Consider the following 19,167-nt stretch of genomic DNA (forward strand, 5'->3'; position numbering starts at 1 on the left):
GTACATGCTGTCAAAATGTGGATCCTCTGCCACTACATGACGTGCTGTTTTTGCCTGACACAAGTGTCAATTTATCTGCCTCACCTCTCCATGCCTGTCTCTCTGACTTATCCCCTGGGCTAGTCCTTTCTCGACTGACTGATATCATGAAGAATACATTGCTTTCTTAACCACCAGAAACGTATTCTTTTAATTCCTCTGCTGTTGCCGCTGTTCTCGCTAGTGTTATGTGGGAATCCTGGCAGTAGTCTGTTGTGTCGGCCTTCTACTGCCCGGCCTAGGATCCTTCTACTTGTGCATTTTGTAAATATGTGTGTTCTGTAACTTGGTTGAGAACAGTACATGAGCCCGCTAGTTTCTATAAAATGTTTGCCTAGCATGTTTGAGAGATAAGAGTAAAACACATAACAGCGGAAGTGCTTATCCAAAATTCAGTGACATTATTTGAACACTTTTTTGCAACAAATCAATTCGTGCATTCCACTTTTTTAAATGGAGCCTTTGTTCCTTTCCCTTTCCAACTGTTCTTCATTGCGTATTTCGCTGTCCTTATCGAGGTCAGTCAAAGGTCACCATGCCATGCCTGACCGTGGCCTCCATTTCTCTGAGGGTGAGGCAGCATTAATAGCCCCACAGCTATCAGAGCAAATGCACTGCAACCTGGGATTCTTTAATAAAGCTTGATAGATGATGCCAACTAATGAATGACAGCAAATGCTCCTTTCCGATGGGGCCCCACAAAGCGGGGACTGCTGCATGCCTTCTATACAACTCTTGGAAGAGCAGCAAACTCTCTTATAACTTTGGACAGGTAGGTCACCTTCCGTGAGTTCCTTAGTTCAGAGAAAATGTGGCATTCGTCTGCAAATACTTGTACCGTACTTTTACAGTTATAAACAGCCAAACAAATGCACAAGTGCATTTTCAGCCCAATTGTTTTTTTTTTTAGTAAGTGATCATTTTTTTCGATTTCTACACAAGCTTTCATAAGATCCCTCAAGTTCACGTTCCACCAATGGCTGCCCTTAGTAGGAGAAAAAATACTGAAAAGAAATTCTAGGTCATAATTATTCAAAACACCTTTTTTCATTCAAATGTTCTCATTTCATAAACATGTAGAAGATTAATCATACAATTCTTTCAAAGAAATCATACAATTAATCTAAAGGAAACTTAATAGGAGCACACAGTTTTTCCAAAACAATGACTAGGTGCTACTACTATACAGAATATCATAGCACAACATCATTGTTACCCACACACACTTCGGAGGAGATCCGGCACAGCTCACCGACCAATGACACTGTGCAAAAAGCCTGTGTCATTTTCAACCATCTGATCTGACATAAATACATTGCGTTGGGATCCAGGCCCCTTTAAAAACCTACTTTGTAACCCTAACACACTTATCAACTCACTGGTTTCCTTCATTTCGATGACAAAGGTAGTTTCAATGTCAGGGTAACCTACCAGTGGTCGGAGATCAGGGTGCGAGAGAATGTAGCCATTGTTGGTGTTGAGAAATGCGTAGCCATGTACCCCAAGCTGTGACGGAGGAAGCATAGAAAAGAAGAGAGACACATGTTAAAAAGGACATCAAGCAGCCTCTTCTCAGTGGATTACGGCCTTCGACACAGTGGAGTGGCTGCACAACTTTCGACACAGTGGAGTGGTTACACAACTTAGATACGAACGGGCTGCCCTCCATGTTAGAGAATATGGATTAACGACATAGGGTGTTTGTGCACCCGACAAAGCCAGACATTCAACTGCACTATCACCAAAAATTAAACCAATGGGAAAGAGAAGCCCCTCTCTTACTGACTCTGCAGCTGATTTTCGGTTCCCTGTACCGGAAATGAAGTGCGTAAAAGCCTTGCGTAAGGCTTTTATGCATGTTGTTTCTGCCCCCCCACCATTATAATTGATTTGCATGGCAGAGAGGAGGGGCGGACGTAACTTACTCCACTTCCTTCCTCTCCATCGTACAAATACTCCAGCAATTGCTCCGGCATAGATTTTCATGCTGGGGCAAACGCAGAGGATTCCTATGGAGTCCAACAGCTTTTTACATCAGAAAAAAGCAGGTGGACCGCATAAGAATCCATTGTAAATGCCACCTGCCATGCGTACATGGCAGGCGGCATTTACTCATTTTGCATGGCCGAGAGTAAAAGGGTGGTGTACAAGCGTGTAGGCCACCTTTTTGCCCACCATTTTTGCACTCCACACGTAAATGAGGAAAATTCAGCAGCGGGGACTCATGTACGTCAACGTAGGTCCCTGGCGCTGAATAATGGGGAACTCCAATGTAAGCCCCATTGTCTATATTTGGCAATCCTGTTGGATCCAGGAGCTAGCTAGGAAGTCCCGCAGTGATAGAATGGTAAATTGTGTGACTAGGTCTACGTGGGACAGGTATTTGGGCTACAAGGTCAGACGTCCGCTCTCTTTGCTTCTGCGTGTTAGCAGAGAGGGTGTTTTCCAGATCAGCTTCTTTCACTGCACAGAATGGAGTGGTTTGTACTGGAAACCACGCTCACTGCACACTGATGCAGTGGTACTACTGGGTGTGGAGGTCTTTTGGTTCTCTTCCTTTAGGTATCAGTGTGTCTGCAGCTTACATTTCAGTTTCATATGCATTCTTATTATGCAGATCACTTTATTTTAAAACTCACAATTAAATTCTTTCTTTATTATGGCTCGGCATTTGTCCCCCGATCTCTTACTAAATGGTGACAACTATAAATAGCCAAAGAGACACCTATTGCGATGGGACAACATGTGTACCTTTGTGCAGGTCACACCACATGACCTCATTTACCGCCACCTTATATAAACCTTCCTGATTAGTAACTACACCTTGGAATTGTCTCATGAATACTTGGTGTATCTCTGCCCCAATCAAATCACTAGGCCCACATAGCTCTCCCGCAATGAAGTGCATGCAAGTGTATTGAGGAAAAGCCATGATGAGGCTACAGTGAAAACCTCTATGCAAGTCCTCAGGGAGAGGATACCCTGTAATGTTGATGGGAGAGAAGGGGCTGAGAACAAGTAGTAAGTCTAACATAAACATGGCCTATACAAGTCTATGATGTCATTATCAGAGTCTGTGAATTAAGGGCATGTACATTTAACCAAGCAAGCACACTGGGAAACAATGCTGTCCATTACAATAGTGCTGCATTGTGTTGTGAGCCAACATATGCGCCCATCAAACACACAAAGGGAAAACGACCCAAAATTACCCACCAGGACAATGCAGGGCAACAGATGGGTCTGGATGTACCATTAGATTCAGCCTTCAGAAGCAGCCATTAATCGGCAGTAAGGACCTCTCTTCCACCACTGAACAGTAACGCCCAACGGTGCTCTTCTAGAGTGCAATAGGGTTAGTTTGAGGGAGTGAGTGCTTTCTAGAGTGAGGGGCATCTTGTTAGACACCTACTTTGGGAAATAGTGACTGTAGTTTGCATGTAAGGCTGTACTTATATATAGGTATGGCTTTGCCTACACAACATTACAGGTAAGGGACACACCTTAAATGCCACTCCTTATCTCATGGGAGGTTGGTGGCATTGGCTCCAGAGCTCTACATTAGTATGTCAGTGCCTGTGATCTCTCTAGCAGCGAGGCTCTGGGCCAGCTGAAGGTTGTTGAGATTGTCTTGGAGCAAGGATGTCAGGGTCAGTTGAGGTCTACTGGTAAAACGCTACCTGTGGAACCAGAAGGACTAAGTTCTACTGCCAGTTTATCCAAGCACCCAAACTGCGTGATCTTGGGCGCATCTTTTTTTGTCACTGCGCTTTTATGCTGTATCTGCAGAGGAATCTGAAACAGTGTGAAATCATTTGAAATAATGTGATCCCGTCAATTGAGCCATCGGATGTTGCAAGATTTACGGTAGACCACACACAAATGCGCGCGCACACACACACACACATCACACACAGGTTTGCTTTATTTAGTTGTTTATTGAACATGAACCCAGATTTGGGGAGCCATGGAGCAAGCACATTGGTAGGGGCTACAGTGATACATTAGATGGTTTACAACATAGCATTCATGACCTGCATATAATCAATCAATAAGTCGACACATGAAATACCATTTAAGGTCACAGGGAATAGTTAACTTCTAGTATGACTGGGGAACTGGGAAACATGCAGCAATGAGGCGTGTGGGGTGAAATATTTCCAGCCAGACATTTTGCCTAGATAGCTTCTCCTGGTTCATGCCCCAGATCTCGTAACAAAAGTAGAAATATCGGAATGCTCTTTTACAAGCAAGGCTTGTCCCAGTATTTTGGTCTCTTTACTCGGTAGGTTTGGGAAACCTGCAAACGGCAATGCCATTTAAGGGTTCCCGAGCACTAACTATTGGAGCTCTGTGTAAGCGAGCACTGAGGGTGTTGACAGCAAATCTGGCCAGCACCTCAGGGGGGTCCTCACTGGGGTTCTCTAATCCCACCCACTGACATCAAAGAGACTCAGATGATTAACACATCTAAACATTCTGGGGTGTAATAAGTCATCCTTGGGGTGGTGTACTAGGATATTTGAAACCATATTTCCTGATCTAATTCTCCAAAGTATTCCATTGGCAGGGAAGTTTGATAACTCAAATACATGAAAAAGGCCCAGATAACTATCAAAAAAGTAACCTTCAGTTGTTCAATTTAATTGGGCATTGTACTGTAAATGATTATTGACCAATTAGCAATGGCGAGTGGAACGTGCACATGTTGCACCGACTACCTAAACATTTTCGATAGTGTACACTTTGAGAAACTAATATGTGCTTTTCCCTCTAGTCATGCAATGAGTTCGCTAATAGCAGGGAGCTATATTGTACTGACTTTACATTATAACACGCTTCTAGTTATTTCTCAATGTCTGTCAACTCAACTCGATGAAGCTTGTCTGGTAAATTAGGTTTCTTGTGATCTGTTGAGTGTCATTTAACCATCATACTCTGACAGGTGTGTCTGTCTGAGATCAAAATCAAAGGGCGTCCTGATTAATAAAATCAAAATTGCTTATTGATTTGACTGAGGGAGAATTCGAGGACCTCTGTTGCTTGATCCACCCATCACAGATATGCTCTAGTACCTTGACAAACTTCTTCCCTACAATATTGGGCAATCTTGTAGGACACCCGTTAAAACACTCGCCCTATATTATATTATCAATCTATTTGCAGTTTAGTCTTTTTTATTTCAGATAGTGTTAAGAAAGGTTTTTCAAATAGTGGGGTGGAAATGTTCTTTCCAGTTTGGCACGAGGCTAGCAAAGAAGTCAAAATCCACTCAGGGATGCTTGGGGTGTTCTCCTGCAAGGCAATCATTTTTTAAATGGGTCCAAATACATTTTGCAGCTCGTGTTTTGGGTGAAATGAGATAATAAAGCCATTTGATGTCAAAGTTGTTCTGTAGGGGAACAGAGGCAAAATCCAGATGCTTCAGACAGCCAGGTCCTGTTTCTGTGTGGCTTGCAGCATCGTCATGGTAACATGATTGTTGTGTTGTTAGTAATAGCAACATGGAGGTCATTTTTGAGTTACAGTCAATTACACGGATGGGGACGTACTGCATTTACACTTTTGCATAGGAAAGTCCCCTTTGTGAAATTTTCCACGACTCAGTGCAAATGTGAGTGTGAAAAGGTAGCGTGCACGCTTTTACGCCACCCTTTTGCACCCCACCATGCAAAATGAGTGAACTCAGCCAGCCATGTATGCATAGTAGGCAGTGTTTACAGTGGATTCCAATGGAGTCCGCCTGGTTTTTGCTGGTGTAGAATGCATTCGGACTCCAGAGGCATCCACAGCATTTGCGCCAGCAAGGAAATGCATGCTGGCACAAATGCTGGAGTATTTGTATGGCGGAGAGGAAGGGCGAGGCAGAATCATAACTTATGATCCATTCCCTCCTCTATCCCATACAAATGAATATAAATGTAGTGTGGAGTAAAATCAATGCATAACATGTTTATTTTACACAATGATTTTACTCCCCACCATATTGAAAATGAGCTCCTAGATAGGGTTCTGCACCAGTATTGCCCCTGTCACAAACCCTTTCCAGAGGGATAGCTTCAGGCCTCAATCCCCATCCAATTGCTGTGGAATTGATTAGTGAATCCTGAAGTATTGAAATATGTTGCTCCTTCTCAATCCAAATTCCTTTTGCATGTTGGCAAATTACTTGAGATGACCCTGGAAAATGATATCCTCTGAGATGGGAAACCTTTGTCCCTCAAGCTCCTAGTGTCAGGCACCTTGTGCATATAACTTGTATTGGAGATCGTGGCTCCATCCTGTCTATTTCCTTTCTAATTGCTGGATTGGACCTAACCATATGTTAACCCACCATCTGACGAGCCCAATAGTATTTGTTATAGGCCCAGGGACCCTTCCCAAACGATCCGTGCAAAGTTTCTAAGGAAACCCTTGGAGTGTGGCTGCCCCACAACAACCTACGGATACCACTTTCCAATTTTCTGAACCCAGTACAGGGGGTACTGTACGGAGAGGAATGTAATGCATAAACAAATTTGGGGGGCATTACCATTTCAAAGATTGCTACTCTTCCCAAAAGTGTAAGTCACAGTGCTGACAAACGCTTAATGTTAGGGAGACGTTTTTTGAACATCGGTTCCCCAATTCTTTGTAAAATGTCTGATCTTCTTGTGGTGATCTGCACTCCCAGGTACTGCTTGTAAAGTGAATCGCTGCATCTGTAATGATCTTCCACAACCAGTAAGAACTTAATGGAATTATCCCAATGCGTACATAGCCCACTGTGCTCTCCATACATTTGGACAGTTCTGGGCGGCGCGATAACAGGACTAAACCCTCAGCGTACAGGGAGGCCCTATCTTCTCCTCCTGAGAGCCCGCCACATCCCATTAGCACTAGATCTCGTTTCAGCAAGACGGCCAGCTGTTCCCATAACCAAGAAGGAGAGAGCACCCCTGGCGGGTGCATCTACACATTGAAAAACTGGCTGTTGTATGCCCATCGACATTTACCACTGCCCCTGGATCAGTATATGATAAATGTACACAGCTCATGAACTGGCCAAGCCTCCATTCTGACTAGCACTTCTCAGAGGAACGACCATCCCATTGGATCAAAATCCTTACAGACATCTAGATAGGTCTCGGGAGGATAGCTCAGTGGCAACGTGCTCGCCTTGGAAGCAAGGCGACGCGAGCAACACAGGTTTGATCCCCGGGTCTGCACTTAGAAACCTCTGGGTATTAAGCACGTTATAAATAACCTATCATATCATAACAGTAGCAGTGCCCAGGGTTTGGGGGTTGGTCCACACAGGCAAATGCATTAAAAAAGAAATATCCTCTGGTTTGTTTGCGTAGATCCACATTAACTCACAATAAACCCACCTGGTTCCCGGTGCGCCAATGATGTGATAATCCCCACCAGGCAATTTGGCAATGATTTTGTCAGCAATTTAGCTCACCTGTTAAAGAGCGAGATGGGCCTTTATGAATCACAAGAGTCGGTGGGTTACCCGTTTTATGAGTTAATACAATTGTTGCTGAGCTTTGGTCTCTAGGATGTATACCTTCCCTTTTACTGGCTGTATACACATTGAATAGGTGCTCACTCATGTCTTCCCCAGGGACCCCATAGATCTTCATTGGGAACGGCATAGGGCCAGGAGTTTCAACCCGTTGCAGCTGTGAAATTGAACATTTGATGACTGCTCATGTGAGCTCAGCTTCAAGCGCAGCCTTCTGCTGCCAGGCCAAGGAAGGAACCAGGAGACCCTTCATAAAGGCTGAATATACTTTTGGGTTGGTAGTTATGGTCCTAGTTTACAGTTGGGTACAGTACAAAGTGAACTACCTGACGACAATTTCAGCTTCTTCCTCTTTCAAATTACCATCATCGTCCCGGATACCTGCGACAAGTCCACCATCTGTTTCTTCTTTCCTGCCCAACTCTGCCAGGAGCTTCCCTGTTTTATCTCCATACTCGTATATCTCACCCTTACTAATCCATTTCAAATGCCTGGTTTCATCTAACCCCAATCGCCTTGTCTTTCGCCTGATCCCTAACCAATTTCACGGGGGCAATGTGGTCACTGTTTTGAAGAAATCCCGTCTCGAGCTTTGGATGCCTTCTTTCAGTCTGGATGGGTCACTGCTCCCATCTTGCTTTCACTTTGCAAGCAGTGAAATGGTTGCACCTCCAGGGACCGCCTCAAACGCTTCCCATAGGGCACTTGCACGATCCCCTGATCCCTCATTAAGATGAGCGTAGTATTCCAAGCTCACAATTGTATTCCTTCCAAAGTGAAGGGGCCCCCTAGCCAATTAGCATGAAGCCTCCACATTCACGTGGGATGGGGAACCTGCCATCCCAAAGTGGGTGCCCTGGGAGAGTGAAAACAAGCTTTGACTTAAGTGAAATTCAGCTGGCTGTCAACAGGCTGACTAGACCAACTATAATATGCCAATAACTGTTATGATTTGTGTTTGAAAGTTTGAGGAATGAGAGTGAATGGATGATATTGATTGGATGAGGTGGTTCAACTGTACTTGAAAAAGACTACGTTGAATTATGTCTTGAAAAAACACATCTTTGCTAATAAGATTGTAATGAGGTTGTAACACTGAATGTCACAGGCACAGGGGAAATAGATGCAGCTTGGCCACAGATACGATTGGATCCTGTTGAGATCCCGGCAGCCCATTGGTCCTTGGCAGCGACTTCCTCAGCACGAGCTGCCCGCATGCAATGAGTCCACGGATTTACAAAAGTTCACTTTCCATGCAACGCTTTTTGCCCGGGGAGTTTCACGCTTCTGTATCTACTAACCTTTGCTGCCCTAAGGCGAGTGGACAGAATAGTTTAATGAATTTCTCCCTCTATATACACAACTCATATATGTTCAATCATTAAAATGGCACACGTATATATTAATAATAGTAACTTGTTTTGTACAGAATGCTTGCTATCAAGATTGGAATTGAGTCGTTAAGTAACAGCTGTTACTGTGCCCCAATCCAATGAGAACAGGTTTATTTGTTTCCTTTTTTTGGGGGGGAAAGCGCTGCAGACAAGCTCGGTCTGGGTTATAGGACAGAAAAGCAATGCCCACATTGCAGGCCCAACCTGCTAGTGTAGAGACCTTATTTTGGTCAAAGTGGGACCTTTTTTTGGCCAAAGTGGGCCAGTTTGAGGAATAACTTCACTGAGAGCCTAGTCGTTTTTACAACTGTTACAAAACAATATTATTTAAAATAGACTATTTGCAAGCTATTTTACCAAAAAACTCCCCCGTTGGCAATTCTCAAACTGTTTGTCAAGAAAGGAAAGTATTGCCCGTGGCAAATATAGGCCACTTTGTCCTTGGTGCCCAAGTCAACTTTATAACCCAGTTCGCCTCTGACCGCAGACCACACTGCTGCAGCATCAGAGCCTCTGACTGCAGGGCACACTGCTGCAGCATCAGAGCCTCTGACTGCAGGCTACACTGCTGCAGCATCACAGCCTCTGACTGCAGACCACATCGCTGCAACATCAGAGCCTCTGACTGCAGGGCACACTGCTGCAGCATCAGAGCCTCTGACTGCAGACCACACTGCTGCATCATCAGATCCTCTGACTGCAGACCACATCGCTGCAGCATCAGAGCCTCTGACCGCAGACCACATTGCTGCATCATCAGAGTCTCTGACTGCAGACACGTTGCTGCAGCATCAGAGACACCGACTGCAGACCATATCACTGCAGCATCAGAGCCCCTGATTGCAGACACATTGCTGCAGCATCAGAGCCTCCGACTGCAGACCACACTGCTGCAGCATCAGAGCCTCTGACTGCAGACCACATTGCTGCAGCACCAGAGCCTCTGACTGCAGACCACATTGCTGCATCATCAGAGCCTCGGACTGCAGACACGTTGCTGCAGCATCAGAGCCACCGACTGCAGACCACATCGCTGCAGCATCAGAGCCCCTGACTGCAGACACATTGCTGCAGCATCAGAGCCTCTGACTGCAGACCACATTGCTGCAGCCTCAGAGCCTCCGACTGCAGACCACACTGCTGCAGCATCAGAGCCTCTGACTGCAGACCACACTGCTACAGCATCAGAGCCTCTGACTGCAGGCCACATTGCTGCAGCACCAGAGCCTCTGACTGCAGGCCACATTGCTGCAGCATCAGAGCCTCTGACTGCAGACCACATTGCTGCAGCACCAGAGCCTCTGACTGCAGGCCACACTGCTGCAGCATCAGAGCCTCTGACTGCAGGCCACATTGCTGCATCATCAGAGCCTCTGACTCCAGACCACATCGCTGCAGCATCAGAGCCTCTGACTGCACACCACATTACTGCATCATCAGAGTCCCTGACTGCAGACACGTTGCTGCAGCATCAGAGCCACCGACTGCAGACCACATCGCTGCAGCATCAGAGCCCCTGAATGCAGACACATTGCTGCAGCATCAGAGCCTCTGACTGCAGACCACACTGCTGCAGCATCAGAGCCTCTCACTGCAGACCACATCACTGCAGCATCAGAGCCCCTGACTGCAGACACATTGCTGCAGCATCAGAGCCTCTGACTGCAGACCACATTGCTGCAGCTTCAGAGCCTCCGACTGCAGACCACACTGCTGCAGCATCAGAGCCTCTGACTGCAGACCACACTGCTACAGCATCAGAGCCTCTGACTGCAGGCCACATTGCTGCAGCATCAGAGCCTCTGACTGCAGGCCACACTGCTGCAGCATCAGAGCCTCTGACTGCAGACCACATCACTGCAGCATCAGAGCCCCTGACTGCAGACACATTGCTGCAGCATTAGAGCCTCTGACTGCAGACCACATTGCTGCAGCCTCAGAGCCTCCGACTGCAGACCACACTGCTGCAGCATCAGAGCCTCTGACTGCAGACCACACTGCTACAGCATCAGAGCCTCTGACTGCAGGCCACATTGCTGCAGCATCAGAGCCTCTGACTGCAGACCACACTGCTGCAGCATCAGCGCCTCTGACTGCAGACCACATTGCTGCAGCATCAGAGCCTCCAACTGCAGACCACACTGCTGCAGCATCAGAGCCTCTGACTGCAGGCCACACTGCTGCAGCATTAGAGCCTCCAACTGCAGGGCACACTGCTGCAGCATCAGAGCCTCTGACTGCAGGCCACACTGCTGTAGCATCAGAGCCACTGACTGCAGACCAGGTTGCTGCAGCATCAGAGCCTCCGACTGCAGGCCACATTGCTGCAGCATCAGAGCCTCCGACTGCAGACCACGTTGCTGCAGCATCAGAGCCTCCGACTGCAGACCACATTGCTGCAGCATTAGGGCCTCTGATTGCAGGCCACGCTGATGCAGCATCAGATCCTCTGACTGCAGACCACACTGCTGCAGCATCAGAGCCTCTGACTGCAGACCACGCTGCTGCAGCATCAGAGCCTCTGACTGCAGACCACGTTGCTGCAGCATCAGAACCTCCGATTGCAGACCACAATGCTGCAGCATCAGAGCCTCTGACTGCAGACCATACTGCTGCAGCATCAGAGCCTCTGGCTGCAGACCAGACTGCTGCAGCATCAGAGCCTCTGGCTGTAGACCACACTGCTGCAGCATCAGAACCTCCGACTGCAGACCACAATGCTGCAGCATCAGAGCCTCTGACTGCAGACCACACTGCTGCAGCATCAGAGCCTCAGACTGCAGACCACACTGATGCAGCATCAGATCCTCTGACTGCAGACCACAATGCTGCAGCATCAGAGCCTGTGGCTGCAGACCACACTGCTGCAGCATCAGAGCCTCTGACTGCAGACCACATTGCTGCAGCATCAGAGCCTCTGACTGAGGCTCCGACTGCAGGCCACACTGCTGCAGCATCAGAGCCTTCAACTGCAGACCACATTGCTGCAGCATCAGGGCCTCCGATTGCAGGGCACACTGCTGCAGCATCAGAGCCTCTGGCTGCACGCCACACTGCTGCAGCATCAGAGCCTCTGGCTGCAGACCACGCTGCTGCAGCATCAGAGCCTCTGACTGCAGACCACGTTGCTGCAGCATCAGAGCCTCTGACTGCAGGCCACACTGCTGCAGCATCAGAGCCTCTGGCTGCAGACCACACTGCTGCAGCATCAGAGCCTCTGACTGCAGACCACACTGCTGCAGCATCAGAGCCTCTGGCTGCAGACCACACTGCTGCAGCATCAGAGCCTTTGACTGCAGACCACACTGCTGCAGCATCAGAGCCTCTGGCTGCAGACCACACTGCTGCAGCATCAGAGCCTCTGCCTGCAGACCACACTGCTGCAGCATCAGAGCACTTTAGAGGAGAGGAGAAAGTAAAAACCAAAGGGATCTCGACAGATCATAGACCATAAAAAGCAATTCAGCCAAAAAAGATGCTGAGCAGAGGAGCTACGACTAGCTATGGTTGGAATGCAAAAGATTTAGCCAGTGGTCTTTGAGCCTCATCATAGCTCATAGGAAACACTGGTGTTAGGCATCCGACAACACAGGCGCGGAAACATATGAATACTGAACTAACAAGGTGAATATGGGAGCCGTCAGTCTTGGACAGGCGGAGACCCTGAATGGTTTTGAGAACCCCACAGTGTACTGATATTGCCCATGACAAAAAGGACTGCCATGTTCTGATAAAGAGGAAACCCATGCACATCTGGTTTGTGTGTATGGAGTTCCTCCACCGCCATGCAATGCTGTCATTAGTTGTCGTTAGGTCATTAAGATAGTCGATACCTGGCAAGATAGTCCACTAAGTAAAGCCTTTGCTGTGGATATCTGTGTGCAACCTTCAACCACAGGTCTGAATGGTAGCTCAGTCGACTCAGCCCTTAATCCTTCCAAGGTCGACATATTCAGTATCATTAAAATGGGATCAAACATGAACAGATATTGGGGGTCATTCCGAGTTTGGAGGCAGCCATGGTGCTACTAGCACCATGGCTGCCTCCAAACCCAGGTCTGGGTCCGGTCTGACTGAATGGGGACTTACCGGGTCATTTCGACCCTAGAGGATACGGTAAGTCCCCATTCAGCAAACCATTCCCCATTCCCATTTGAGCCCCCACAGGGCTCAATGGGAATGGGGAAGACGCTAATGGCAGGCCCGCAAATTGCGGGCCCGTTATTAGCTCCAAGCTCCCTTAACGGGACCGGCAGAGAACGGGTGGTCAGACCAGCCGTTCCTGCTGGGACCCGCAAAGGGACCTTGGAATAGGGCGGTAAGGGTTTACCAGCAGCGGCATCCTTACTGGTGCCTGTAAACCCTTACTGCCCAACTCGGAATGACCCCCATTGTCACGGTGCTTGGAAGTGGAAGGAATCGTGAATGCAGTGTTATATTAATGTAGCCCCTGTTTCCCAGCCCTGGCGCATGCAATGGTGTACTCTTCCCCTGCCCGCAGCAGTGACAGTTCCCATGAATACTATGTCCACTTGGATAGGGAGGGGCGCTGCATCTGCCAAAATAAAATCGCTGTCAACAGGAGATGGACTATTCCCTGAGTTCTTCCATGACTGAGTGCCACAGACAACAGAGTTGCTTTTAAAGGCATCCCAACTGGTACCCCTTTTTATTAAACACCATTAACCTTTAAAACGTTCCTGATTACCTAGGACTCCACTGGCGTGAGCTCCATCTAAGCGGGGACCTGCTACATCAGCTCACCCTTCCTTGGAGGGGTCTCATGGCCCCTTAGGTGAGTCTACTGCAACCGACCCCCTTACTTACCTCAGGTGCCACCTAAATGAAGTGTGAGGCGAGAGGGTGGCCTCTGGGTGATCCCACCTTGCTAGGCAGCCTCAGGCAGGCTGCCAACCTACACTGCTAACTCAAGCCAGAGTACCTTCCCTCTACCCCATATTTAAAATAATGTCCATGTTTAGATTCTATCCCTACTTAACTTTTTAACCTACTTAACATAGCCCCTACTACTTACCCCAACTCTATACTCCCCCTACTTAATACATCAACACATATAACTATACATACATATATACACAGACTCACAACATATATACAACATAAAATACTATGTTGCAAAGTGGTGGCTGCTGCAGTCAGTCATGCCTGCTCAGTCCCTTGAAGTCTGTCCGGCGAAGTGCTGTTTGCAGGCTGGGGGGCTTGTCCCACAATGACTCTAGATGAGTAGATGGGCTTGGCTCCTCTGCATGGGGATTGTGCCACCATGGATGAGGCTTGGCCCCATATTCTGTCTTCAGGGTGGCCCTGATCACCACATGGTGCCACCTGCACTCACCGGCAACCCACGCTCTTACTGGCATCTTGGGCGACCCCCTGCATGATTAGGGCATACCAACACTTCACTGCTGTGGTGCAAATAGTATTCCGGGTGGGCCCCCAGCCAATGGCATGTTTTAATTACACTGGGTGGGCCCTGTTGGCTGGAGGGCCCATCCGTTGTCACCCGCCGCAAGCCGGGTGCCATTTTGTTTTTCAGTGGCATCCCAGTTTCCATGGGGACACCACAATGCTCACTGCCACTCCTGTAGCCTTGCCCTTCAGGGCAAGGTGCAGGGGGCGGGCCTCTCGTCTTCACCTGGGTCATTCTCCTGGGCTGGACGTGGCTTACTTCACCTGGGCCGATCAACGGAGCAGCCTGGGACTTCACTGCCTCCTCTCTTCACCCAGGCTAGCCACTGAGGCCAACCCAGGAGTTATTTTTTCACTGCTTCATCCTCCAGGGTGGAGCGGGCTTCCGCGGTGTCACTCTACTTCACTTACTGGACTGCCCCTCGCATACACAACCTGGGAGGACTTTAATGATGATGGGCCCGCCTCGCTGGCCACGATGTGGGCAAAGCTGGACAACCCCACCTGGGACGCCTGGTCTGGGCCACCCCTCACATGTGGGCCGGCTGTTCTTAATGGGCGCAGACAGCCACCTCCACACTGCTGGGGCCACAAATGTCTCTGGGACAGTCCAGTCTTGCCCCCAGGCAGGCCGTCACGTGCCACGGCCCCAGGACGACCGAGCTGGCCCTGGCATAGCAGCTTGGCCCCCTTGGAAACAGTCTCTCGGGGGCTCCCCCATGTGTCACCCGGTGCTAATCAAAGGATTCAGGCCCCAGGAGGCCACTCAAGGCAGCGATCCCTCCAGGTAAGTCACACTCTCCTTTCTCTCTTCTCCATCTGTCCTTTTCTCAACTATTCTTTTTCAAAATCCTCCTAGATTCTTTTCTCTCTCACCTGCCCAGCCCAGTTCTGCACACTGGCTCCCAGTAAAAGAACGTATCCTTTTCAAGACACTTGCGATCATGCACAAGTGCCTCTCACACACAGCCCCAGCATACCTGTCGGAGAAACTAGTCAGAGCAGTCTCAATCAGGCCTACAAGGGCTCACTATGCTAACCAGCTCTACACCCCGTCAGTTAAGCATGATAAGGCGGGGGGTGTAAACTTCCCATTCATTGCTTCTAAACAATGGAATGCCCTGCCACCATCCCTTAGGAATGGATCATCTCATTATGCCTTCCGCAAAGCCTTGAAAACAAGGTTGTTCAACTAAGAGACACATGCACACCCCAGCATTACTCTGCCAATTCGACAACTCTAATTGCACTTTTAACTCATGTACAGTTTCTAGCAGCACAAGGTGCCGGCAAGGTTACCTCCAACCTCGTAATGAGGCCCATTGTCTAAACCATGGAACCTACCCACATGGCAAATTTCAAGTTTGTAGCATGTTGGGAGGTATGCTGAATCTTTCGAACAGACACACACATATCCATACATTTCCACGCCCATATAAATGAGACAAAGGTATATTTAATACTATTGACATTGTCTATATCATGGAACCTACCCACATGCCAAATTTCAGGTTTGTGGCATTTTCTGAAGTATTGTGAACATTTCAAACAGACACATACACACATCTCCAAACATTGCAGACCACTTAACAATAAAATCGGTTTAAAGAAATGTGAAAAAAGTATATTTTATACTTTTTCCATTCTGTGCACCATGGAACACGTGCCATATTTCAGGTTTGTAGCATGTTGGGAAGTATGTGGAACATTTTGAACAGACACACACACACAGATATCCACAAATTTCCTTTTTATATATATAGATACTAGTTAACATCTTACCTTGTACCTTGGTGCAAGCTTCAGCAGCTCTCTCAGCGGGACATCGGAGCCCACCACCCCTAACAGAATGCCTTCTGATCTCTAAAAGGAAATATGTCCTGGGATTAATATCAACACCTCATAAAAGACTCCAGACTCCAGATCTAAAGGGATGCTTCAATGGAGGGTGCAGAAAAACACTCTTCTGTGAGTACATGCCATGCACAGATTAACTGAACATGCAGAAGCAAGAGGCAGACACACACTGAGATAGCTCCACTATTGCAACCTCTCGGTGGGGGAGCACACCATTTCTCTGTCAGCTGAAGGTTACCTTCAGCTAAACTAAGCATTCAGTGGTTAGGCACGTGGTTCATTTGGGTAGAGTAACCATGAACGTGCGCAACCATTATCAACACTTGCAACCGCACAAATACCCCAATCCACCGTCAGACGTGTGGGCCTTTACTAAACACATCTACGTATGTGCATTTTAGGATGCCAATGGAAAAACGATTTTAAAAAATGAGGTGATGTGGGCATGGCCTGATCCAATGGCTGGGCGCCCACATCTTCATTTAACTGCACCAGGTAGAGGTTTGAGCAAGAGCAAGGGTGTTTTCTCTTCCTTGTGTGGTTCTCAGCCTCGCCGTGGAGCTCTGCTCATGTTCAGCACGAGCAAGGCCTGGGAACGGCTCCATTCTTAAAAGTGTTGGAACTATCAGTCAGAACATTCAAGGCTAAGCCCGAGGAGATCAGGTGCTGCACTGTAGGAGTAGACACCTGAGGACTCCTGCAGACAGATCCAGACAGGTCTACCCGTCTGACTTCCTAAACTGAACATGAGGCAAGGGTCACCTGTTTAATTTGACTGTGGTGGACATCTGGCATTGGCCGCCCGCTGTACAGGATGAAAACTGCTGGAGACCGGTGGCCTGTTCGCCTGCATCCTCCAGTGACTGACACTGGGCAGTCCGTGTTCTTCAAGAGCGGCACCTGCTTCTGTTCATGGAGCCCAAAGCCATATCCTAACGCAAGGCCCCAGAGCAGCTTCGTTGTGAAGGCTATTGGGCCAGCGGACAGGAGGACCAGGCTTACTCCTGCTAACTCCCGATGCAGGTCCGGCTCGTGCAGAGCAGAGAAAACACCACCGGGCAGAGGCAAGTTATTGCACTCTCTCCCATCGGTGAAACCAGTGAGACACCCCATTCATCCTACAAGTGCACTCATACACACAGCGAGTTGGGGTACAGCCAGTTACGCAGGGGAATGAGGGAGCAATCTCAGTCAGACACAGTGAGCCGCCCTCATCGTGCAGATGAACAAACATAGTCTGGCACTAAAGCATCCCAAGCCCAGCACATGAGAGGCCCCATTCATAGCATTGCAGTGATCTTGGCTCATGAGTAACCTTGGCTCGTATGAGTAACCCCAACCTTGGCTCATGCGTAACCTTGTCTCATATGAGTAAGCCCACCCTTGGTTGATGAGTAATCTTGACTCATATGAGTAACCCTACACTTGGCTCATGCATAACCTTGACTCATATGAGTAACCCCAACCTTGGCTCATGGGTAACCTTGACTCATATGAGTAACCCCAACCTTGGCTCATGAGTAAGCTTGACTCATGTGAGTAACCCCATCCTTGGCTTACACATGCAGTGAGCTTCCCTTGCCCTGGCTCATCAGAATTCCCAGTTAGGCACATAAGTAGTTTAACCCCTGACAGACGATCAGACCCATCCTTGGCAGAGTGAGCAACCACATCCTGGGACCTTAGCAGACACACTCTGGCAAATGGGTATCCCTGGCACATGAGCAAGCCATCTTCACTGCATATCTTTACATCACATTACTCATAAGTGGAAGCAGTACACATTGCTGACTGCCACAGAGACTACAGCAAGTTACACAGTGTCGGTGAGGGACATGGCTGCCTTATTAATGGGCAGGTGCGCTGGGATGCACCAGCGAGGTGCGCCGGTGGTGGCTGGGGCTCGCCACCTTGTTGCCAATGTCAGATCCCCAGTCGGGGCCTAGGGTGCACGCACACACGTGCCAGCAAAAGTATGACACAGCCACACAGGATACCATCCAACAGGAACTGGTGTTAGGGAGAATTCTCTCTTTAGGCTAACTTTCCTAACCTAGTGGGTCCCCCAGCAGCTTTGCTGGATTTCTGGAGTTTGTTTATTTCTCCTGCCAAGAGTGAGACTCTTTTTCTCCCACTCTTGGACATGATTTATGGTGTTCCTTTGACTGTTAATGTGTTTTATGGGCTATGGGGTCCTTTACTCCATAGGGTCTAATGTGTTTTTACTATGTGTGTTACACAGCACTCTCCGTGCAGTAACACAGGGGTGTCATAGTGACACCCCACCATAGACTCCATACCCTGGGACTGACTACTGTCTTCCAGGGCATGTAAAGTCACCATTGGCTTTACTAGTCCCAAATTATGAACAGAAACCAGTACAAACCATCATATTGTGGACGTACTGGTCGGGGCAATTCGATTGCCCCGGGGTCTGTTAGTCGAGGGGGCCCGTCTCCGTCCCCCCTGATCGAGTTTTGGCTGGTGGCAGTGGATACTACTTTTTATATTCGACCGCAAATATATCCCTATGGAATTTTCCCATTGTTCGAGGCTACCAACTTTAATTATTTAATTCTCATAGCCTCGAACATACTGCTGGTTTATTTATTTAATATTAATTCACCGGTTGGTATTTTTTTGCCAGGACTCGATTCTAAAATGGCGTTTGTGTTCTCTTCTGTGACTCCAACCCAAATCGAGCCCTTTGTTCCACTTTTTTCGCGGGCTTCTCGACAGAAGCCTTCAAAAGTGGTGCCACTCTGTCTGAGTATCACAGGGGGTGTGGGAGGGGGTTTAGGCACCCTGGACTGATTTACCTTGGTAACTCAAGTCGCACTCTTGTGTGATTGGCCCAAGCGGTGAGCCGGCCGGCTCACCACTTAGCATGTTTGATTGACAGCTAGGCTGAGTGAATGGGGGTGTGCTGCATAAAAG

The 19,167-nt window shown here is 48.2% G+C and overlaps 1 protein-coding gene across 6 annotated transcripts in view; it reads right to left on the reverse strand.

Annotated features, from left to right (window-relative positions):
• The window catches only part of CACNA2D4 (calcium voltage-gated channel auxiliary subunit alpha2delta 4), a 1,390,363-nt gene that overhangs the window by 767,639 nt on the left and 603,557 nt on the right, over nucleotides 1-19,167 (reverse strand). For all 6 annotated transcript variants that reach the window (XM_069628636.1, XM_069628639.1, XM_069628635.1 and 3 more), the window contains 2 exons: nucleotides 16,156-16,236; nucleotides 1,471-1,545 (listed from right to left, as the gene is read on the reverse strand). In XM_069628636.1, the coding sequence (XP_069484737.1) occupies nucleotides 1,471-1,545; nucleotides 16,156-16,236 (156 nt within the window). The remainder of the gene's footprint in view (nucleotides 1-1,470; nucleotides 1,546-16,155; nucleotides 16,237-19,167) is intronic.

This window comes from Ambystoma mexicanum, chromosome 12, assembly GCF_040938575.1.
Source record: "Ambystoma mexicanum isolate Mex_15411 chromosome 12, UKY_AmexF1_1, whole genome shotgun sequence".
NCBI lineage: Eukaryota > Metazoa > Chordata > Amphibia > Caudata > Ambystomatidae > Ambystoma > Ambystoma mexicanum.